The sequence below is a fragment of the Symphalangus syndactylus genome, chromosome 4, assembly GCF_028878055.3.
Source record: "Symphalangus syndactylus isolate Jambi chromosome 4, NHGRI_mSymSyn1-v2.1_pri, whole genome shotgun sequence".
NCBI lineage: Eukaryota > Metazoa > Chordata > Mammalia > Primates > Hylobatidae > Symphalangus > Symphalangus syndactylus.
Window position 1 is genome coordinate 113,020,993 of NC_072426.2, and position 24,564 is coordinate 113,045,556.

The 24,564-nt window shown below is 40.0% G+C and overlaps 1 protein-coding gene across 3 annotated transcripts in view; it reads right to left on the bottom strand.

The window, feature by feature from the left end:
• SETD7 (SET domain containing 7, histone lysine methyltransferase) overlaps nt 1–24,564 on the bottom strand; it is a 66,203-nt gene that overhangs the window by 36,059 nt on the left and 5,580 nt on the right. For all 3 annotated transcript variants that reach the window (XM_055275955.2, XM_055275954.2, XM_063638207.1), the window contains exons 2-4: nt 20,185–20,314; nt 6,456–6,657; nt 2,342–2,531 (exon numbers count right to left, since the gene is read on the bottom strand). In XM_055275955.2, coding sequence (XP_055131930.1) covers nt 2,342–2,531; nt 6,456–6,657; nt 20,185–20,314 — 522 coding nt within the window. The remainder of the gene's footprint in view (nt 1–2,341; nt 2,532–6,455; nt 6,658–20,184; nt 20,315–24,564) is intronic.

Below are 24,564 nucleotides of genomic sequence, written 5' to 3' on the forward strand. Positions count from 1 at the left end.
AAATGTGTCGTGAGGTGAGTTGGTCATTATGCAAACATCAGAGAGTGTACTCACACAAACCTAGAAGGTATAGCCAACTACACATCTAGGCTATTAATAAATGGTAGAGCCTATTGCTCCTAGGCTCCAAACCTGTACAGCATGTTACTGTGGGGAATACCATAGACAACAGTAACCTAATGGGAAGGATTTGTGTATCTAAACATATCTATACATAGAAAAGATGCAGTAAAAATATGATATAATCTTAGCTGGGTGCAGTAGTTTATGTCTGTAATCCCAGCACTATGAGAGTCTGAGGCAGGAAGATTGCTTGAGGCCAGGAGTTTGAGACCAGCCTGAGCAATAGAGCAAGACCCTGTTTCTACAAAAAATTTAAAAGTATTTAGCTGGGCATTGTGGTGCATGCCTGTAGTCTTAGCTACTGCGGAGGCTGAGGCAGGAGGATTGCTTGAGCCCAGGAGCTCAAGGCTGCAGTGGGCTATGATAACACCAGTCCACTCCAGTCTGGGCAAGAGTGAAATCCCGTCCTTTAAAAAATAAAATGAAATAAAAACAAAAATATGGCATAATCTTATGGTACCACAGTTGTTATGGGCCCATGACTGTATATAGAAAAGTCGCAAAGAAAGCACAGAGCATCTTCACTGTTTCTCCTAATGTTAACTTCTTACAGTGCATGGTACATTTGTCAAAATTAAGAAACCAACACAGATACATTACTATGTACAAAACTCTAGACTTTATTTAGATTTCACCAGTTTTTCCACTAATGTCCTTTTTCTCTTCCAGGATCCAATCCAGAATCCCACATTGCATTTAGACTGTCTCCATTTTTAACTTAAAAAAACAAAAAAGACATTTAAAGCAACCCAAATTGGACCTAAATATAAATGCTAAATTTTCCACTTTTGGACAAGCTTCCTTTGGAGACTCTTTTTCAGATCACAAATAACTAAATACTATTTAAGCCTATTAATGCCTAGATTTATTGTCTTTTCTATTTTTTTTTCTCCCTATAACCAAACCTGGATCAGAAATACATGCATATACTGTTTTCAGGGAATCAGACCAATTCAAATAGCTTTCTTAAGCTGTGCCACTCAAAATGCAATCTGGTAATCCAACACTTTGCCTCTTTCCTATACTCTTGATTTTTCTTTGTATATTTTCCAGATTTTCTACACTTAGTAATTTTATACTCAGAAAAAATGTTTAGTGTGACATGTGTACTTCTAAAAGGAAAATAATACTTTTTTCAAATATGGATTCCATTGGGTTCACTCATACATTGTGCTCCACGCAAGATGTTGGGCTCGAGATGCCAATATGCATTTATATTTTCCAGTCACAGCTCAGGCTCAATCACTTTACAGTTTAGAGATCTACTTGATTTGGTTCTTTATTACCATAGCACAGTTTTTTGGAGAGATAACCATTTGAAATCAATTGAATTACTGCTGTCGCCTGGGCGCGGTGGCTCACGCTTGTAATCCCAGCACTTTGGGAGGCCGAGGCAGGCGGATCACGAGGTCAGGAGATCGAGACCACGGTGAAACCCCGTCTCTACTAAAAATACAACAAATTAGCCGGGCGTGGTGGCGGGCGCCTGTAGTCCCAGCTACTCGGAGAGGCTGAGGCAGGAGAATGGCGTGAACCCGGGAGGCGGAGGTTGCAGTGAGCCGAGATCGCGCCACTGCACTCCAGCCTGGGTGACAGAGTGAGACTCCGTCTCAAAATAAAAAAAAAACAAACGAATTACTGCTGTCATTTCTTTATTCCCTCCCTATATGAGAATTATATACCTAGGCCCTTTGTCACATGACTTTTCAGTATCTCCCACTAATGTGTACGGTGTAATTTCCCTGTCTCACTGATGTCTAGCTTGGCCATGTGACTTGCTTTGACCAGTGAAAAGTGAGTGAAAGTGCCACCATGTCAGTTCCAAGGTGAGGTTTCAAAAGGCATCACAGGTATCTGCTTATGCTCTGACACTTCTGTGATCCACTGTGGGAAAATCTTGCCCCACACTGCCATTGTCCCTTCAGATTAGGCCCCAGAATTAAGACAAAGAGAGCTGACTCAAACCTGACCAGAAGCCTCAAGTCTGGCCTGGCCCCCTTAGCCCAGCCTCAGCCAGCTGGAGCACAGCTGCTCGGCAGAGCTGTGGTGGCTGTTGTAAACCACTGGGGAGGTGCAGTGTCTGTTACGCAATAAAACCTGACTAATACACGATTGAAGAGAACTACACAGAGAGGAAGAGAAAAGAAGCTTCTCTCAAATCAGCCCTAACAACCTGCTTTGGAATTGGAGCAACCCATCTGAAGCAGATTCAACTTACTTCCAGGCATCAGTTCAAAGTGAGGCCTCCCTTCTTCAGTGGACATAAGGGTGGCCAGTTTGCCTTCTATCATCTCTCCATCAATAAATTTCCCATAAAGTGCGGTCCTCTCATCAGGGTACACATAGGCTATCTTCTCTCCAGTCATCTCCCCATCTTCATTTACTTCTCCTACAAGGCTTCCTCCATCCTGATGGGAGAAACCAAAAACCAGAAAATATTATATATAGTATGTCTAGGACATGAGTTCCAAGAAATTTCTCCTCTGCACTCCCATTATTAATATAGCACCAGTAGGGATAATAACAGTTTAGGAACCCAGAGCTTTTCACCTGGGTAAGAAAAACATGATGCATAGCTCCTCATCCAGCTCCATACAAATACACTGCTAGAAAGTCATACACATTTGGGGCATGTATGCCTGATTTAGAGAGTGGGAGACTCCGTTGCAGTTTGTAATCCGGGACAAGTTACTCATACTCTATCTTGGTTTACTATCTAATAAATAAATAATGTTTCTTTGATATTTGTAACATCAATTACCAATATTTAAAGGAAATGTAACTAAGTGTTATTTTTGGCCAAAATCAAATATGATGACGATCTTTAGCAAGACACTCCTACCCACTATTCATATGATCTCCCTTCTCAGTATTAAAATTTGGATTTCTGGTGTGTTAGGAAAATATTCAGTTCAAACGTACTTAAGAATTAATTTAGTGTACACAAGTAAAGAGAGCTATCTTCACTTCTTCAGAGGCAAACAAAAGGATGTCTGGACACTGCCTTTCTGAGACTCCTATACCATCACCTTTTTTGGAATTAGAAGAAAAAGTGAAAAAAGATCAACTAAATTCTACTCCCATCTCAATTCTTTCTTCCCACTCTATTTCCTGCTCCCTCTTGCCTCCTTTTAGCAGAGGAGCCCACTTAGCTTCATGCTTAACTCTTTCATTTACTTCATTCCTAAGGGTCATTGAGTACTTTAGGGCAGAGGCTATCATATAATTCTATATCTTGATAAGTGGTAGGGACACAGTAGGTGATTCATAAATGCTTTTTAAATTGAACAGGGTTACCAAAAAGTAATGAATAATTTAAGCTAGGGTGCCAGAGATGTTTCTTGCTTTTTTTTTTTTTCCATCCAGAAGGTCCTCATAGTATAACTTTGAAAATTTAAGATCTTAGGGAGTTTGATTTAACAATAGTAATGCCATGACATCTTTTAAAAGCTTGGTTAATTTCTCCAACTTGAGGATCTAGGAACAGCTAGCTACTCAAAGTCAGTGATATAGGATGACTTTTGAGTGATCCCAAATGCTGCCTTTTTTTTTTTTTTTTTTTTTTTTTTGCCTTCTAGGAAAAGGGCTGTAAATTTAAAAATGAATCATGGCACTTACATAGAAAGAAAAATACTTAGAAGCATTTTTAATGGATAGAAAGTGCACTAGGGATATAGTCATTGCTCTTTCTTCTCTTCAAGTTAATTCTTAATAATTGAGCATAAATGGAGATGATACTTCCTGCAAATCTGCCTTCAGGCTTTTAGTGATGATTATTGAATGGAAGGGTATAAGAGCATTTGTGCTTCTTATACTCCATGACTAACGTAAGCCAACATTACTATTTATTTAAAACAGAAGTCTGTCTTTCCAGGGCCTCACACCTTTCCCCTTAAATGTTTAAATTTCTGGTTTCAGAGGGAGTGAATTTATTTGTCCAGAATGATAAAGTAGAACTTCTTTCATTTCCAAAAGGAGTTATACATTTTTAATTAAAAACCTTATATGAAAAACTTTTTCAAGGTAAATTTTTGAAAGAAATACTCTTTCCTTAGAGTGAGCTTACAAATATGGACTGTAGGGAAAATCACTTTTTTCTCCCCTTGTTCCTGCTTTGGCCCGTTACAGAAATTTCCTCCTCTGCTGTATCAGGTACCAGGGAGTGTGGGGGAAGAAACGGCTGCTTTCTCTCCTCTGCTCACTGGCTCCTCCTCGTGGGGGGAGAAATCGTTCATTTGACTGGTGAGCAGCCAGGGTCTGACACCTACTGACACCCATTTCTCTACTGGGTGGGGATTAAGAGGACAAAGGCTGCTTTTTTGCTCACCAACCCTCCTTCCTAAGGCAGAGTCTTCTTTGAGATTTAATAAGATAATTAAGGCTAAAGGTTAAAATGTAGCTATATTTTTGGTTTTCAAAACGCAACCACATTGAGCGAGGCCAATCCATTCACCAATCTTGGCGCATCTTTGATCCCATCTAGGGACTTTAATTGACAATGTCACAAGTAAAATGACAGGTTGTAGGAGAATCTGGTAATCCAATACTCATCTCTATGTAGAGAGTTCCACTTCCCCTGACTTCAAGATGCACTGTCACATCAGCAGCGCCCCAGCACTGGGCAGCAAGATGCCCACCCTGGCTATTCACGGGCCAGGTTTCAGTCCTCCTACCCTGGGCAGCACCTCCACCGCTTCTGATCTTTCTGCTTCTCTTCTCCTAAGCAGTACATGTTACAACTTTTGATCTATCACAGATCCTACCAAGAGGATATTTAAACGCTTTAGCAATTCTTAGAAAACGTTTTACAACATTCTTTTCTTATGCCCTATTCCTAGATTATAACTTATTTTTTAAGAACAATGATGTGTAAGTGGATTTAGCTGGGATTGCTTTTCTTGTTATATATGTAACTGATCATTTCTTTTTATTAGCACTTTTTAATCATAAGGTTTCAGAGTAAAAAATGTATTTTCAGCTTGGCGCAGTGGCTCACACCTGTAATCCCAGCACTTTGGGAGGCCGAGGCAAGGAAATCACCTGAGGTCGGGAGTTTGAGCCCAGTGCCTGGCCAACATGGTGAAACCCCATCTTTAGTAAAAATACAAAACATTAGCCGGGCGTGGTGGCGTGTGCCTGTAATCCCAGCTACTTGGGAGGCTGAGGCAGAAGAATCGCTTGAACTCAGGAGGCGGAGGTTGCAGTAAGCCGAGATGGCACCACTGCACTCCATCCTGGGCAACAGAGTGAGACTCTGTCTCAAAACAAAAAAAAAGTATTTTGACTTAAGTTATGAACAAAATAAAATATTAAGCAAAATATTTTCTGGCCAGGCACAGTGGTTCATGCCTGTAATTTCAGCATTTCAGGAGGCCAAGGCAGGTGGATTGCTTGAGCCCAGGAGTTCAAGAGTAGGTTTTAGAGAAACCCTGTCTCTAAAAAGAAAACATAAAAATATTAGCCAGATGTGGTGGCATATGCCTGTAATCCCAGCTACTAAGGAGGCTGAGGTGGGAAGATGACTTGAGTCTGGGAGGCGGAGGTTGTAGTGAGCCAAGATTGTGCCACTGCACTCCAGCCTGGGCAACAGAGCAAGACCCTGTCTCGATAAATAAAAAATAAAATAAAATAAAAATAGAGTGTTTTCTAAGGTGTATTCTCTGAAACATTTTCTGGAAATTCACTAACAACAGATGGGACATTTGAAATGCAAACAAAGATTAGAGCATTAATTTCCAACCATGGGTTCTGCCATATCTTTTTACTTTAATAGACTCCAGAAATATCATAAAATGCTATCAAATACTCAAAGGTAAGTTAATTTTAATCACCTTAATTTAAACAATATAAACCATAAAACACCTTAAAAAGCAGTTAGTGGAATTGTAAAATCAAGTAACAACAGTGCAGTAAGCTCCCCCAAATTAAAAATTGCTGGACTGGTTTTTACATATGAGAAACAGGGAATAAAACTAATAGCAACAATGAAATTTTCCACTATTTCCCTCTGAGTGCCAAAAGAATTAAAAGCAATATATTTTGCCTTTATTAGTGATACAATAAAACCAATTTGTCTCAATTTGTTTTAATCATGATTAATTACTCCTTTCCAAAACAACGCTGAAAAATAATTAATAATGGATTCAAGGGCCAACAATCTAAGCCAATAGTGAGTAACAGTGAGAGGGCATGCCTCATAAACTCTTGGCGTCAGCTGTGGTGACTCTCAGGTTTCACAGCTCCCAAGTTCTAACACAGAATACATTTTACTCTTCATTGTGAAGAGTCACAGTATGTTACTTTCCAGCAGAGTGAACAGTCACAGGGCTTACTGGGTAATATATCCAGCACACTCCATGCCGAATGTTATCTTTATACTGCCCCTTGAAGATCAGTCTCCCATCTGTGTCGTATTCCTGGGCTGGACCATTCAGCTCTCCGTCTACATACGTGCCCTGGAGAACTCCCCCATCTTCATAAGTGTAAACTCCCTGGCCCTGCAAGGCATCATCCACATAATACCCCTCCAGGGTGCTGTGAGGAAAGGAAAAACAAAAAGGAATAGTCAGACTCTCTTAGAAGAAAGGATCATATCCAAGGAACTGCATGCCCAGCTGTGTCAGCCCTGACATGGATTCAGCGCAGCCTCCTAAATTATCATCGACTGCTAGGAAGAGATGCTTCAGGGACGTGGGTAAGACTGAGAAGAAAGACGGAGAGTTAATACCTAATTTCATGGTTCCTGGGAATCCTTTTACTCTGCTGGAGAAAATGGAGAAGAAAAAAGCTACTGATGGAAACTGAGAACAAACTCACTTGAGTATGTTTCCAGGCGATAGAAATTCTGGTGTTACCTGTTCCACACGCAAACCATTCACGTCTAATTTCCCTCAAGAGTGCTCCAGAATTCACTGGTAGTTCTCAAGGGTCTTTCAGATGGCTTGTATATAGCAATCTCTAATGACACAAATGTGGCTTAAAGTGTGTCAATGTCTACACATTTGTTTCAAGTCACTAATGTATTATTTATCAGCGATAGCCATAATTGGTATCCAGTCAAATTAAATCCCTTCCATCTCCTTGGAAGACATATGGGGATTTATTTAAGTATATCTATATATCTATGTATGTATGTATATCTATGTATATACATGTGTATGTGTGTGTGTATACATATACATACATCCATGATCATGGCCAGTAGGGGCAAGTAAGGAAGACTGCAGGCTCCACCCTGCTAATATCATTAGCATCCTGATAGTTTGAGACCCATGGTCCTACACCAGAAGAAAGCTCACAGGGATGCTCATGCGATTTTACCAGCACTTCTCCATCTCTCTCCTTGTAATACATATTTGCAAGTTCAGGAACATGTTTTCATTGTTATCCTCTGAAAGGCCCTATGCAATGAAACTACCCAAAATTCCCTTTAAGTACTAAAATTTGAAATAGGGAAAGACCAACTCAAATTATTTTTAAAATTTAAAATGTAAGAAAATTTTGAAAGAAAGACAGCTTGATTATTTTAACATAGGCAGATAGCATTTATTCATTAATTCAACTAGTAAATTTTTTTTCGAGACAGGATCTTGCTCTATTGCCCAGGCTGGAGTGCAGTGGCATGATCATGGCTCACTGCAGCCTCGACCTCCTGGGGCTCAAGCCACCCTCCCACCTCAGCCTCCCAAGTAGCTGGGACCACAGGTATGTGCCACCACACTTGGTTAATTTTTGTATTTTTTGTAGAGATGAGGTTTTGTCATGTTACGTAGGCTGGTCTCGAACTCCTGGGCTCAAGGGATCCACCCAACTCGGCCTCTCAGCCACAACTAGTCAACATTTACAGTGTGTCTTCTCAGTAGTAAGCATTGTGTGAGGCTCTAGAGGGGATGAGGAACAAAACAAACACAATGGTATAGGAGAGACTGGCAAGACACACTGTGAACTGGAGCAGATGGGACGCAAAGCGGGCCATGAGGACTTAGGTGGCTGCACCTGACTCTGTCTGATGAAGTCTTGACTTATTTCAATGAACAACTGTGAATGGTCTATAATTATTAAACGAAAAGCACATTCTAAATAACGATAGCTTCTGGTTAAAAGGTAATTATACTATTTGTAGTCTCCCAAGGAGATAGTTTTCTTTCAGTTTTATTTGTACTATCAATGACAAATAGGCTTCCTAAATTCATGAAGAGAATAAAGTGCACTTTAGCATAGCTCTTGCATAAATAATCAAAATTCTAAAACAGTGAGGTTGGAAGTAATGAGATTCAACTGTCATTAGACTCTCAGAATTAAAAAAAAAATCCTTGGTGAAGGGTACTAATCAAGTGACATAATGATGTAATTTACGTAGTGCAAGAAACTATTTATTCATTTATCTTCATTTTTAGGATTGCCAGGTATAATACAGGATTCCCAGCTAAGTTTGAATTTCAGATAAACAACAAATAATTTTTTAGTTTATGAATGTCCCAAATAGTGAATGGGATATAATTATACTACATTTTTTTGTTGAGCAAATTCCAATTTAACTGGGTGTCCTGGATTTAACTAGATTTTTATTTGCTCATCCTGGCAACCCTATTGACTTTGGATTCTCAGCAGCATTCAAAATGTTCCTGTGTGAGTTTGGGTAGAATATTACTCCCTGACAGACTAGTCTGCCAATATTTCTCAGGGTTATGATCAAATCTACAAGACATAGGTCTTGCAAATCAGACAAAAAATAATATGGACTTGCAGACATTTCCCCCGACTGTATTCAGTGGCTTGTCCTAACCTCCCTTACCTGTGGAGCCCATCGTCCCATCTATCAGAGTACAAAGAACAAACTGCTATTTCCCTCCTAGCCCAACTGACTCAAGGTACACAAATGCAAATTCTTAAGGCATTGGAAAGCAAATCTTACTGAGTTATTTTTTCAGCCATCTGCTTGAGGCCACAGCTTAGCTTTCTTGGCAACTTTTAAGTTAGATGAAATCTGATGACAAAAGGGGGCATATTATACACATAAACTGGGTTCTCCAGGGTGATAAAAATGATGTTTTTAAAATCCTCTGTCATTGAAGAAATAAAATATACATTTCTTAGATTGGCATTCAAGGCACTACCCTTCTCTCTAACTGTTCTTTCCAGAGGAGGCTGGCAAACTATGGCCTGCCGACTGTTTTTGTAAATAAAGTTTTACTGGAAGAAAGCCATGCATGTTCCTTTCTACATCATCTATGGCTGCTTTCATACTACAACAGCAGTGTTGAATTGCTGCAGCAGAGACCGTATGTGGCCCACAGAGCCTCGATTTTACTCTCACCACATACAGAAAAAGTTTGCTAATCCCTGCTCTAAAAAGCTCTGCTCATATTGAAAGTTTACTCACTGACCTTTATTTAGCTTAGCTTCCACACTATATTTTTCCTTGCTTTCCATAAAACATATGTGAGCAAACTTTTAAAATCCTTAAGGCCAGCCGGGGGGAAAAAGAGTTATGACTTTTTTTTTCTTTTCTTTTTTCTTCATTGAAAACAAAAATAATCGTGGACTAATAATGAATATTCTGAAATCTCTGGCATTTTTCTATCAAAAAAGAAAGAAGCCACCGGGTACAGTGGCTCATGCCTGTAATCCCAGCACTTTGGGAGGCCGAGGTAGGTGGATCGCTTGAGGCCAGGAGTTTAAGACTAGCCTGGCCAACGTGGTGAAACCCCAGCTCTACTAAAAATACAAAAATTAGCCAGGGGTGGTAGCACATGCTTGTAATTGCAGCTACTCAGGAGGGTGAGGCACAAGAATCACTTGAACCCAGGAGGCGGAGGTTGCAGTGAGCTGAAATCGTGCCACTGCACTCCAGCCTGGGTGACAGCAAGACTCTGTCTTAAAAAAAAAAATAGACCGGGCATGGTGGTTCATGCCTGTAATCCTAGCCCTTTGGAGGCCAAGGCAGGAGGATCATCTGAGGTCAGGAGTTCGAAACCAGCCTGGCCAACATGGGGAAACCCTGTCTCTACTAAAAATAAAAAAATTAGCCGGACATGGTGGCAGGCACCTGTAACCACAGCTACTTGAAAGGCTGAGGCACGAGAATCGCTTGAGCCCAGGAGGCAGAGGTTGCAGTGAGCCGAGACTGCACCATTGCAATCTTTTTTATTTTTTATTTTTTTGAGATGGAGTTTCACTCTTGTTTCCCAGGCTGGAGTGCAATGGCGCAATCTTGGCTCACTGCAACCTCTGGCTCCCAGGTTCAAGTGATTCTCCTGCCTCAGCCTCCAAGTAGCTGGGATTACAGGCATGCGCCAACACGCCCGGCTAATTTTGTATTTTTAGTAGAGACGGAGTTTCTTCATGTTGGTCAGGCTGTTCTCGAACTCCTGACCTCAAGTGATCTGCCAGCCTCGGCCTCCCAAAATGCTGGGATTACAGGCGTGAGCCACCGCGCCTGGCTGCACCACTGCCCTCTAACCTGGGCAACAGAGCGAGACTTGTATCCATTAAAATGTTAATATCGGGTCATATTTGAAAAGGGGGTACATAGAAATAGCCTTCTAATGTTTCTTGGTGAAATTGGATTGAGAGCTGGGTTTCAGAGCAAGTCTGCTGGTCACTGTCTTAAACAGAGCCTACTCATTATCCACGGGGAACCTCGTTTTCCTACAAAGTAAATCTATCCTGATCTTGGCAGCCCTGCCATGCACATTACTCATCGGAGCCTAGGCATGTACTATTACAGAACACTCCATGTCTTTATCGATGTTAAATTTACGTGTCCTATTTCTCTAACTAGATTGTAAGCCCTTTATGGGAACAAATTAGGAAATATGCATCCACGTATCCCTCCCCTAACATATAAACTTCATGTTGATAATTCCTAAGCAAAAGAATAGAAATGGAAACTGGGATCATTTTGCATTGAGAAGAGAAGATTGAGAAGGAACATAACAGTGTTATTCAAGTGCAGGGAGCATCCTTATAATAATTCGATATGCATATAGGCTGTACGTGAGGAAAGTTTCTTAAACTTCCTATGCTTCATTTCTTCATTTGTAAACTGGACTACTCAGAGAGTTGTTATAACGGTTAAATGGGTTAATATATATCAAATGCTTAGAATATGGTCGGGCACATAGTGATTGCTTAAATAAAGAACAGCTATTATTATTAAACATGCATATTCATGTGTATGATGGCAAGCTTTCTACTAAAAAACTAGGTTTAAAAAGCATCATCAAAGAAACAGTTATGAAACACTGAAATAGATAAAGAAATTTACAAAACTGCATTAAATCTATTTTTAAAGAATAAGCAAGAAAAATTCCTATCTGCAATAATTTATGAGTGATCCAATTGACTGGAAGAAAATAAATGCCTCTAAAAAAAAGCAATATGTGTTCATTGTAAAACGAACACATAAAAAGCAATTCAGGTAATACTAAGATGCAGAAAGTAGAAATTCTCAGTCCTCTTCTCCAATTTCACCTACAGTATTTAAGACTTTTTCACTCCTTTTTTTTTAAGATGAAGTCTTGCTGTCACTTAGGCTGGAATACAGTGGTGCGATCTCGGCTTGCTGCAACCTCCACCTCCTGGGTTCAAGTGATTCTCTTGCCTCAGCCTCCTGAGTAGCTGGGATTACAGGTGTGTGCCACCAACCCTGGTTAATGTTTGTATTTTTAGTAAAGATGGGGTTTCACCATGTTGGCTAAGCTGGTCTCGAACTCCTGACCTCAAGTGATCCACCCGCCTCAGCCTGTGCTGGGATTACAGGTGTGAGCCACTGCTCCAGGCCACTCTTTTCATTTCTATACCATGCATTTTCCTACCTTCTGTTTTTGTTATTTTAATAAAAATGGGATCATACTATGCATAATGTTCTTAACATGCTTAACTTGTATTTTCTTAAAGTTCCTTTCAACATCTTGGCAAATTCTTTAGTATATTAAGAAATTACAAAAATGGTCTTGCAATTGTTTGATTTTTCTGGTACCATCATCTGAATCAAACAACTGGAACATGTTGAGGAAATTAAAACATAAATTTTAATTAAATTTCTTTTTCTGCACATAGACCAATTTTGCCTGTTTTATCCAACCTCTTGTACTTAAGAGTTAAATTTCGAGAAATCAGTTAAGAAATCTAAATCTAACTTACAAAGAAATGGACAAACTTTATAGTTGTTTTCCCAGACTTATATATCTGCATTTTATTCAGATATCGCTGTATTTTCATTAAAAATTCCTGTTAGTATTTGAATATAGAAAACTGTTCTTAGAGACTTAACAGTTTTGGCTTTTCTTCACGGTTCTGGGGTCTAGAAGGTTTCGGACTTTCTGCCTCCTGGGGCCTAAATTCTGTTCCCTTCCTTCCACTGTGTTCCCTTCCTTTTGTCAGCCATAGCAACACAATAACTGAGAGGAAATTTAAAAAATGAATCATCACTCCTTAAACTCCCATCTCTAACCAAATTGCATTGTGACCCTTAGTGTAAACATTATTTTAGGAATTATTTTATATGACAATATATATTATCTTTTGAAACACTGCAAAATGAGCAAAGAGCAGCAACAAGGAGATCCAACCCATCTGCTAGAACTATTTCCAGCCAGAAACTTCAACTTCTCCCAAGGTGTTGGAGCAAGTTTGATGGAGAGCTCTAATGCTTCCATATAATATAATGTACTGTCTATCTTTGAAGGTTTTCTTTTTTTATCCTTTAAGAGAAGATCTATGAGTCTACTATAGATCTAATTATTACAAAGCCTCAAAATAACAGTAAAATATTTGAAGAGTGAATAATGAAGTTTAGTTTTGCTTTCTAAAAACAAACCTCAAGAAAACTTTCTGCTACAGACTAAACGTTTGTGTCTCCCCAAATTCCTGTGTTGAACTCCTAACACCCAATATGATGGTATTAAGAGGTGGGGCCTTTGGGAGGTAATTTGGTCCCAAGGGCAGAGCCCTCTTGAATGGGATTAATGCCCTTATAAAAAGACATCAGAAAGCTTGTTTTCTCTCCCTTTACTCTCCACTATGTGAGGATATCAGGAGAAGATGGACATCTGCAAACCAGGAAGTGGGCCCTCGACAGACACAAAGTGTACCGGTGCCCTGATCTTGGACTTTCCAGCCTCCAGAACTGTGAGAAATAAATTTCTGTTGTCCAAGCCACCCAGTCTATGGAATTTGTTATAGCAGCCCAAACTAAGACACTCTCCTAATAATTATTAATTAATAATAATAGTAACAACAACAAAATAATCCATCCTTTCCCCTAAGCACCTTCTGAGTGTCCTACACTTTAAGGGTCTTTATAGGTTTTCTCATTCAATCACAGCAATCCTGAAGAGCAAGTATAATTATCTCCATTTTACAAATTAAATAAATGGAAGTTCAGGGAGGCCAAATAGCTAGAACAGAATTCTTCTGAATTGATTCCTCAGGAAAACCTTCTGTCAATCTTCCAAGCTCTTCCCAAGTTGTTAAGGCCCCTACAAGAACATAACTGAATTCACTCCAGGACTCCTTTTAACATTTCACAACTATGGCTGATGAGTAACTTCAAGGAAAATTAAAGAAGGGAAGAAAGGCAGTCAGGCCCACAGCTATTTCCCTGCTTCAAGTTGGAAGACGGTAGCAGATATAGTGAAAAAGAGGGTTGGCTCTAGAATTGAATTCGCCTTGGTGTGAGTCTCAGCTGCAATCATTTTTAACAAGGTCACCTGGGGCAAGTTATTTAGCCACTCTGTGCCTTAGTTTCTTCATATGTCAAATGGGACTATAAAACCCACCTCCCAGATTGTTATGAAGACCATATGTCCAGTGTTGAAGAAATGGTAGTTGTTCAATGTTATCCATTTCATTTGCACTCTCTTCTTGCATGTCACAAAAATTTTTGGCCTCAATCAGAACTGTTTGTTGGAATACAGATGAATGTATTTGCTGGGTCTGGTTCCAACAAAAGCTAGAGGACTGTCAGGAACACAAAAGAAACTTTTGCTGCTTGTGGGAGGTTGGAATGCATGAACTTCAGAAGTCCGATCCAACTCCAATTTCTCTGAATTGTGATCAAGCACTTTCTGAAAACTAAACACAAGAAATCCTGCATAGACTTGACACCTGGAGAATGCCATCCTTTCTCAGTGGCTCATCAGACGGGTGACCTTGCTTAGGTTATTTGGCCAGTGATAAATTACAAGGAGCCCTTTTGGCAAAGGTAGCCAAGCAACATCAGAAAAGGACTTGGGCACAGGAGAAAGAAGCCAAGGAGTAGTAAATCCTTTAAAATCAAATTGGCATGTGAAGGAGAGGCATCAACAATATAAACAAATAAAGTTGAATGAATGACCTAATCTCCACCTCATAATTAGGCTAAAAGCCACATGACCCTAATATTCCACAGCCCCCACAAAGCCAATCTGAAGAAATATCTCCTTCTTGTTCACCATTCTAGGATTGTGAAAAGTCTTGCCTTTAGGTTCATAAATCATGGTCAAAATAAGAACAATTAAAGAAAGATACATGAAAATAAACATCCAGAATCGAGGATTAGTATAAAAATTAGAGATGTGTGTATCAAAGTATTTTGAACACTACACATTTTCATCATACCCCATGGTACTCCAGCAAATCCACTGGTGCCAGACAGACTTCAGATTCACACCAACAAAGCCTCAAGATCCCTGTCACCGCACTGCATAAATTCCTTTATCTCGGGACCAGAGTGGATGTTAAGAAGTCCCAGTTACTGAATCTCAGGATAATTTCTTCTTCCCTTTTAATAGAGGAGGCGGGAATGGACACAATAGCTGCTTTAAAAACAATTTTAAAAATAAGGTTATGTTCTCATTCATTCCTTATTTGTAGGGCAAACCATCTGGTAAAGCATGAGTATTCTGATTTTAGGTTTCTGACTTAATAAGCTGGTTGTAACTTAGCTTTTCTGTTCCACATTATGTCACATAATGAAGAAAAGACTAAGTATTATAATCTCAAAACTAGCAAATATTCTGAATCTGAGACAGTTGTGAACAGGTAAACAATGTACCTTTGGCTGCTTAAACTTATTTAGAAATAGATAGCTATTTCTTCCATATGTTGAAGAAGTATCTGCACTCCCATTTTTATTGCACTATTCACAACAGCCAAGATATGAAATCAACCCAAGTTTCCATTAACAGATGAATGGATAGAGAAAATGTGGTATATACGTACACAATGGTATACTATTCAGCATAAAAACAAAATGAAATCCTGTCATTTGTGACAATATGAATGATCCTAGAGGGCATCATGTAAAGTGAAATAAGCCAAGCACAAAAGGACAAATACTGCATGATCTCATTTGTATGTGGGGAATCTGAAAAAGCTGATCTTACAGAAGTAGAGAATAGAACAGTGGTTAACAGAGGCTGGGGAGTAGAAGGCAGGAGGGAAGGATGGGGTGAGGTTGGTCAACAGGTACAAAGTTACAGTTAGATAGGAATAAGTTCTGGTGTTCTATTACATAATAGGGTGACTACAGTCAATAATAATACACTGTATACTTCAAAATAGCTAGAAGAGGGGATTTTGAATGTTCTCACCACAAAGAAATGATGAATCTTTGAGGTGATGGATATGCTAATTACCCTGACTGATCATTACACAATGTATTTATGTATCAAAAATCACACTTTACCCCAGGAAAATGTACAATTATGTGTCAATTAAAATAAAACTTTAAAAATAGCTATTTCTATATTTTACCTTGAATATGTTTAGTTAAGATGTGCAAATTCTCTGCCAATAGTAATTACTTCTATGGCATGGGTTGGAGTTAAAAAAAGCGGGGGAGCACTTTCACTTTTTACATTTCTGAATTTCCTGAAGTTTTGTTTTATTCAACTAAGCATTTGTTATGTTTGCAATTTAAAAATTAAATAAAATATTCTGCTTCTATTTACAAATTTGGTTTTAAAATTTCACAGGGCTATTTTTCCTAGTTATCTGGGTATTTGAAATTCTTATTCAGATTTATCTCATTCGATATCAAGGGAAACACTGATTCTAGAATTTTCTTGATATGTTCATGTTTGTTTGGATACTTCTCATAAATCATATTCTGGGGTTCAGTGTTCATATAAGATTAGAATATTTAGGCCAAGTCTTCTGTTACTACACTGTGATTTTCCCTGTCCCTTTCCTTGTGGGAACATGGGTCCCCACAACTGCAGACAAACTCTTTGATGGGGACATAAACCAGCATAACAGGTTTCAACAAGTTTCTTCAATACAAAGTTTTTGTCTCCTCACTTGTTATTTCAAAACCTAATGCCAGCATTTTTTAAGGAATTTTTCCAGACCAAAGGTTGATGACTGACAATAAAGGCAAAGCATTCCCATTTAATTTTACCCAACACATCAAGCCCTAAAAGCCAGGGGTGGGAACAGGGAGAAAAAGTAATAGACAAATATAAATAAAAACTGCTTCATGTAGAAACAACTGACTTATCCATAATCAAATCCCACATCTGCCTTAGAAAACCCTGGTAGATTCTCGGCCTTTTTTTCAGTTGTAAGACTCTCTTACTAATTTTTACAGCAAATCCTTTTAGCAGATGTCTCGTAACATGATCAGTATTTGGGCTTAAGAAGATGACGACGACCTTTTGAGATCTTGTCACCACACTGCTCCATCATGTGTAATAAAAGCAATGATACTGACATTTTCCCCTTGAGGTATTAACTCCCATCTATTTGAAGATAACCAAGATAGTCTCTTGAGGTCCTCGCTAACACTATTTTTCCTTGATTCTATTTAATCAACATCTCCACAGGTGTTTGAGTGGTAGATATAAAAATTAGTGAATTGGGTGGGCGTAGTGGCTCAGACCCGTAATCCCAGCACTTTGGAAGGCCAAGGCGGGTGGATCACGAGGTCAGGAGATCGAGACCATCCTGGCTAACAAGGTGAAACCTCGTCTCCACTAAAAAAAAAAAAAAAAAATTAGCAGGGCATGGTGGTGGGCGCCTGTAGTCCCAGCTACTCAGGAGGCTGAGGCAGGAGAATGGCATGAACCCAGGAGGCGGAGCTTGCAGTGAGCCGAGATTGCGCCACTGCACTCCAGCCTGGGAGACAGAGCGAGACTCCATCTCAAACAAACAAACAAACAAAAATTAGTGAATTGGTTAGGCTGGGCACAATGGCTCATGCCTGTAACCCCAGCACCTGAAAGGCTGAGGCGGGTGGATCGCTTGAGTTCAGGAGTTTGAGACCAGCCTGGGCAACATGGCAAAACTCCATCTCTATAAAAAATACAAAACAAATTAGCCTGGCGTGGTGGCATGCATCTATAGTCACAGCTACTCAGGAAGCTGAGGTGGGAGGATCACCTGAGTCCAGGGAGGTTGAGGCTGCAGTGAGCTGTGATCATGGCACCGCACTCCAGCCTGGGCAACGGAGTGAGAATCCATCTCAATAAAATAAAATAAAATAAAAAGAATAGTGAATTAGTGCCTCAAAAGGAAAAAAAAGGTCAATGAATGTATTTGTAGCCTATAGATAGTTACTGGGCTAGTGCTGCAACTTGGCCTGGTGCTTCAGCTTGTTCATATCATGACACACCTGCAAATTAATGCATTTGTCTGACACACTGCGGTAAGTGGATGAAGCTATTTGGGGCTAGAAGTTACTATCTGGATATGAGAAGACAGGTGCCCAGGAAGTCTCAGGCCCCACTTTGCTATCTTACCCTAGGGCTGAGGGGATCAGCATCTTGAAGCTAACAAGTAGCTCATTCTCGGCACACTGGTTCAGAATTTTAGTCTAGCCCATCAGTACTCTGTGTATCAGCCCCATAAAGCAAGCAGGTAACCAACACCAAATTCAAACAAATCTGCTGGACTGTTTTCCCAAAGAGTCAGTTACTGGCTATCATCATCATCAAACTACCAGATTTAAAGTGTGTGTGTGTGTGTGTGTTTGTGTTTGTGTTTGTGTGTGTGTGTGTGGTGGGTGAGGGGTGTTCTGGGTGAATTCTACCCTCTCTTTCAGCTCCCACTCTCACTTAGCAAGGACTTCTTTTTAGTATTAAATTAAGCGAAAGTGCTATGAGGCATAAAAGATGTAATAGACACAGATTCTGCCCTCAAGGAAACTTCTGTCCTTGGAGATGAAGGAGACGTTTACATGAATATGTACTTGTTGAATGAATAAAATAATTTGCAGAATCAGGTTAAAAGTGACACTTTTCAGAAAAAAGAGCTATAAAAAAATTGCAGTGGAAATGGGGCAGGAAAAGTTTCCCTCTGGATAGGTTAAAGGAGTCATAGGAGAGAAAAGCAGTGATACCAACTTTTTTTTTTTTGAAACAGGGTCTTGCTCTGTCACCCAGGCTGGCGTGCTCAAGCAATCTTCCTGCCTCAGCCTCCCCAGCAGCTGGGACCACAGGTCCCAGGGTCTCCACACCTGGTGGCAGAGACAGGGTCTCACTATGTTGCCCCGGTCAGTTCTCAAATTCCCGGGCTCAAACAATCCTCCTACCTCAGCCTCCCAAAGTGCTGGGATTACAGATGTAAGCCAGCATGCCCAGGCCAATACCAACGTATTGAAACAGGCCTCTATGGCACTTAAGTATCCACCCAAAAGAAAGGAATTAAAATATCTGACAATTTAAAATTTACAGTTTGTAAGCAAAACGCTGCTTTACAAAAAGGTGGGGTTGGGGGCAATGGGAAAATGAAGGTTGGAATTATAATTAAAATGAAATTTTACAAAAGTTATTTAGAGGGTTTTTATTGCTTTTCTCACCCCTCATTGCATCAGATCATTGACAGCCTGAGAAATGTTACCCCATTTCAAACAACCCACTTCGCCTACAGAAAAGGGATTCTGGGTCACATACCAGTCTCTGCCATCACCCTTCAGTTGTCAGCTTAGACATTTTCTTTCCCAAAGGAAGCTTTGGCCTATTATCAATGTCAAGAGTTTAGTAAGTGGTGCAGTATCCCACAGAATCGTATAACCTGCTTTGGTGAAGTCCGTTTCCGTTTTATCCAATCAACAGGTCTGAAAATAGGTAGCCCTTTTGCGGCTCTGAATTCCACTAAATGCTTGAGAAATTCACATGGTCACTCTTTGCTCCTGAAGCTGACAGGGCCTAAAAGTCACTGTTGGGAAGCTGGGCCAGGGCAACCCCATCTCTTCTTGAAAGAAAAATGTCCTATAGTCATTTCTATCTATCACAAGCGAGTAAGGAGCCTCTGCCTCTCAGCGTCCTCAGACAGGGGATGAGAGTAAAATAAAAGAAATCCTGTTGTGAAAAATACTGAAACTAGAGGTACACTGTGGAAAATCATAGTTCTGACATTACTATTAAATTATCACACAAAAAGACCAATTATCCCAAAGACAGGCATTTAAAAAATTGAAGTCTAGAGAGTTGCCCTCCTGTGTGTACCTGTTTATGTCTTATTACTGGGACTGCAATGATGTGGCTTTGAAGAACTTTGCCAAGCATTTTTTCATCAATCTCATGAGGAGAGGCAACAAGCTGAGAAACTGATGAAGCAGAAGAACCAACAAGGTGACAGAATCTTCCTTTGGGGTACTAAGATGCCAGACCGTGACATCTGAGAGAGTGTGCTGAACGCAATAGAGTGTGTGTGACCCTTGGAAAAAAGTGTGAATCTGACTCTACTGGAACTGTGCAAACTGGCCACTGACAAAAACGATCCCCACTTGTGTGACTTCAGGGAGATGCGCTACCGGAATGATCAAGTGAAATCCATCAAAGAATTGGGTGACCATGTAACCAACTTATGCAAGATGGGGGCCCCCAAATCTGGTATCTTTTGGCCAAGCACACTCTGGGAGACAGTGATGACAAGAGCTAAGCCTTAGGCTGGCTTCCCCATAACCACAGGGTGACTTCCCCAGTCACCAAAGCAGTGCCTACAGGTAGGGATTAATTTTACCCATTGAATAAATTGTAGAAAAACTTCCACTTGAATTCTTTCGTTTGTATTATTCCTTAACATAAAATAATTCGGTACCCCCAAAGAACAAAATAAAACTGTGAGTGCTACCTGCCATCAAAGAAGAAGAACTTCCCCCGTCCGTTCTTTTCTCCATGAACGAAGTTCCCCTCAAATCTGTCTGTGGAGGAGTAGGTGACTGTGCAGAACCCGTGCGGTAATCCGTCATCATCCAGGTGCCCTGGAGAAAGGGAACCACAAGGCAAACCTTAACATCTTCAGTGCTCCTCCCATCTGACGTCTGAGCATTCAGATGCTGCCAGACAAGTCCCCCACCCAACTCCCCTCCCGCTGCCAAAGGGTCCCCTCCCTGGCATGAAAGGATAGTCAGCGTGCAAAGGTTTCTCACCTCATTGGCACCAGCAGTACCAAATTGATTGTTATGTACACTTTGTGAACGGATAGGTCCAGAACAGACTTAGACACATTCCAGAATATGAACTTTAAATAAGCTTGCTTTTTACCTGGAACTGAGAGTCATTATCAGTAATATTCTCTGCAGGGCATGTCACAATTTACCAAGTACTCTCCCGAGAGTCCTCATATTTGGAATTGATGCCTCTAATCTCTCATGCTTAACTGAAGTGTGGTTGAGATTCCACTGTTTTATAGTCAATTGCCACATACACAGTCTTTGGAATAAATTATCTAATTCTAGAACATTAAGTATGCAATATGATTTTATATATCATTCTATAATATGATGTGGAGGACTGCTAGCCAGTCTGAAAATCTCACTGTTACTGTTATATTCACACGAGGAACATAGTCATATCTTTAAAACTGCCCTAAGATTTATACAGCTCATTGTAGAAACACAGAAACCCAGAGTCCTTCTCACCTTAAACTCAAGCTTAACCTTAAACCTACTGCTTTACTTTACAAAATCTTTCAGCTTTGAATGTTTAGTAATAACCTTATCATATACCATCCACCACTGTGTCTCAGAGGGCTTGTATTTTAAATGGAGCCAGAGTGTATACATGGTCATTTAAGCAATGATTGTGAACATCAGCAGAAGTTATCACATGGACGTTTAAGTCACTGGTTCTTCCTAGGTCAAAGATTGGTATAGTTTAATATTGACATTTACAGTCAATGTTTATGCTTTTTATTACTATCTACATGTTTTACAAAACCCAGGAATCACCTTATTGGTGTCTTCCCAATAATTCTGGTGAGCTAATTTTGCAGAGGTGGGTGAAAATGAAGGCAGTAGTTATTCTACTGGCTTCTTCTTGGGGTAACAACCTGGGTCATGGAGAGAAAAGGTATGAAAACATTAAACACTGTGTCTAATGCAGGGACATTAAACATTGAAATGTAGCTTCCAGATGGCTCACAGACATAAAAGGAAACACAAACCATACTACCACAATGAAAGCTTTAGTCTCCTAAAATAATTTATTCTAACATGATAAAAGAATATTAGCCCTTGGAAAAGATGGTAAGTACACACTCTTATAAAGAATAAATATGCGGCTGGGCGTGGTGGCTCACGCCTATAATCCCAGCACTTTGGGAGGCTGAGGTGGGTGGATCACCCAAGGTCCAGAGTTTGAGACCAGGCTGGCCAACACAGTGAAACCCTGTCTTTACTAAAAATACAAAAAATTAGCCAGGCATGGTGGCGGGTGTCTGTAATCCCAGCTACTCAGGAGGCTGAGGCAGGAGAATCGCTTGAACCCAGGAAGCAGAGGTTGCAGTGAGCCAAGATTGTGCCACTGCACTCCAGCCTGGGCAACAAAAGCGAAACTCCATCTCAACAACAACAACAAAAAGAATAAATATGCTCTTTATTTGTATTATTAATTACATAAACATAAAATAGCTGCAAACAAATACAGTGTTTTATTGCTACATCTGACTCTGTATACAGTGGGTTACCTAGAATATCTTACAATAAGACACATCTACTTAAATAAATCATAATCAGTATGGATCCCTTCCTCTTAACACAAAAGAGGAAAGGACCAGGAAATTAATGGTCAGAAGGGAACTAGGCCATAATTGCTTTCTTCTTGCTCAAAAACTAACTGTACATGACATAAATTCAGTGACATTTGAGTTATATGAAATCACTTGGACAATTATTTTCTAAATATCTGATGCCATTTCTCTCATTGAAATAAATTAAATTTGCTTTTTTCTTTTCATTAAAAAAAGTAACTCAGTGTATTGCTAAGAGCTTTTTTTAGTGAAATGTTGCGATCAAGTTAAATTTAGGCATATAAATTCAGTGTCCTACTTTTGATTTAGGTATTAATATCCAAATAATCAGTTTAGACTCATACTAGAGCATTTATTAACTTGTTGAAAATGCTTTCACCATAGAAAACAGTTCACATATTTCAGAGTTTTAAAAGCTTATGTTTGATAAAATTTGTTATTCCACTTTAGATTGAGAGAATTACAATAAATCTGAACACTAAGAAAAAAATTTCCAATATAAATTAATTTCCACCTTCCTTCAGCCCTGTCCTATTTCTGAATAAAACACTGAAGGTGCACCCTCAGCAATGGAATTTAGATATTAGGGAAAATTGAAAGCGTCATATAACATACTGTAAGCCCTTGGAGGATAGTACTGACCCCAGTTGAGATGACAACAAAAATGTCAACTCCACTCCATGAAGAATTTTCTTTCTTTCTTTCTTTCTTTCTTTCTTTCTTTCTTTCTTTCTTTCTTTCTTTCTTTCTCTTTCTTTCTTCCTTCCTTCCTTCCTTCTTTCCTTCCTCCTTGCCTCCCTCCCTCCTTCCCTCCTTTTCTTCCTTTCTTATCTCACTCCCTCCTTCCCTCTTTCTCTTCCTCCTTCCTTTATTTTTTAGAGACAGGGTCTCACCCTGTTACTCAGGCTGGAGTGCAGTGATGAGACCATAGTTCACTGTAACCTCAACTTGTAGGCTCAAGTGATCCTTCTGCCTCAGCCTCCCATGTAGCTGAGACTATAGGTAGACATCACCACAACCGGCTAATTTAAAAAAAATTTTTTTTTTTTTTTTTGAGACAGTGTTTTACTCTTTTTGCCCAGGCTGGAGTGCAATGGTGCGATCCTGGCTCACTGCAACCTCCGCCTCCCAGGTGCAAGCAATCGTCCTGCCTCAGCCTCCCTAGTAGCTGGGATTACAGGCACCTGCCACTACGCCCAGCTAATTTTTTTGTGTTTTTAGTAGAGACGAGGTTTCACTATATTGGCCAGGCTGGTCTCGAACTTCTGACCTCAGGCAATCTACCCACCACAGCCTCGCAAACGGCTAATTAAAAAAATTTTTTTATAGAGATAGGGTCTCACTGTGTTGCCCAGGCTGATCTCAAACTCCTGAGCTCAAGTGATCCACCCACTTTAGGTGCTGGGATTACAGGCAAGAGCCACCACACCTGGCCTCAATGCTTTTCAACAGGCAAATGAAGAGGAGCCCTATCATCACCTTAAGCTCTTGGGAGAGAAAAGGACAGGGGAGAGCTACCAAATGATGGCCATTACTCTGGGTGACCTTGCACATTAAGGAGGTACTTGGACATGTGACCACGCCCTGACATTCTAAAGGCTTTTAGATTGCTGGTTGTGAGAGAGTTCTGAAATCTATTAGATGACAGCAGGAGCCCCTTCCTGGATTGTTTTGTTTTCTTTACATCCTTAGGGTGTGATCAATTAAAGGAACTAGAGATTAAGGATTGTGATCATTTGAGACTTCCACTCTGAATATTTAATATCCCGGAGTAGTTTTCCTAGCAGTAGAACTTTATATCTAAAACAGCAGCCACAACCAAAACAATAACAGAGACTTTCCATGAGAAAGAGAAGAGACTGGGTTGCAGTGCTCTTACATCTTCTTTCAACATTAGTGCTAGAACAGAGTCTGACATAACTCTTTCAAATGCCAATAAGATCATGTAATATTTGGACAATAAGATCATGTAATATTTTGTCATGTCAGTAAGTCAATTTAATGCACAGGGGTACTGATAAACAGAGGAGAAAAAAAGTGTATGAATCTACTATGATCTGGCATTGGGTTATGTGCTTTCCTGTTATCAAATGTAAGCCTCAAAACAGTCTCCCATATTCTCATCTTACAGATGAAGACACCAATGCTTTATGAGACTTGCCCAAGAGACATTGCCACTCTGAGTGTGCTGATGAATACTGAAAGCCCCTTCTCCAAATCCTTTAATTCCCATTCTAGACACTGGCAAACTAGTTGAACACACTCTTCCTTGGTGATGGTAAGAAGGTACCTCTAAAATGGTAGGAACCCCTAGGTCCCTGGCAGGGAAGTGGAAGAAGGCTTTGTGGTTAAGATCATTCACATAGAACGACCAGGTTTCCAACAGCATATCCCGGTTGCAAAGTCCTATCTCTTCCAAGTGTTATCTAACTTGAAGGGAAACACCAGTCCTCCTTGCTCTGCATGAGGTCAATTTGTAAA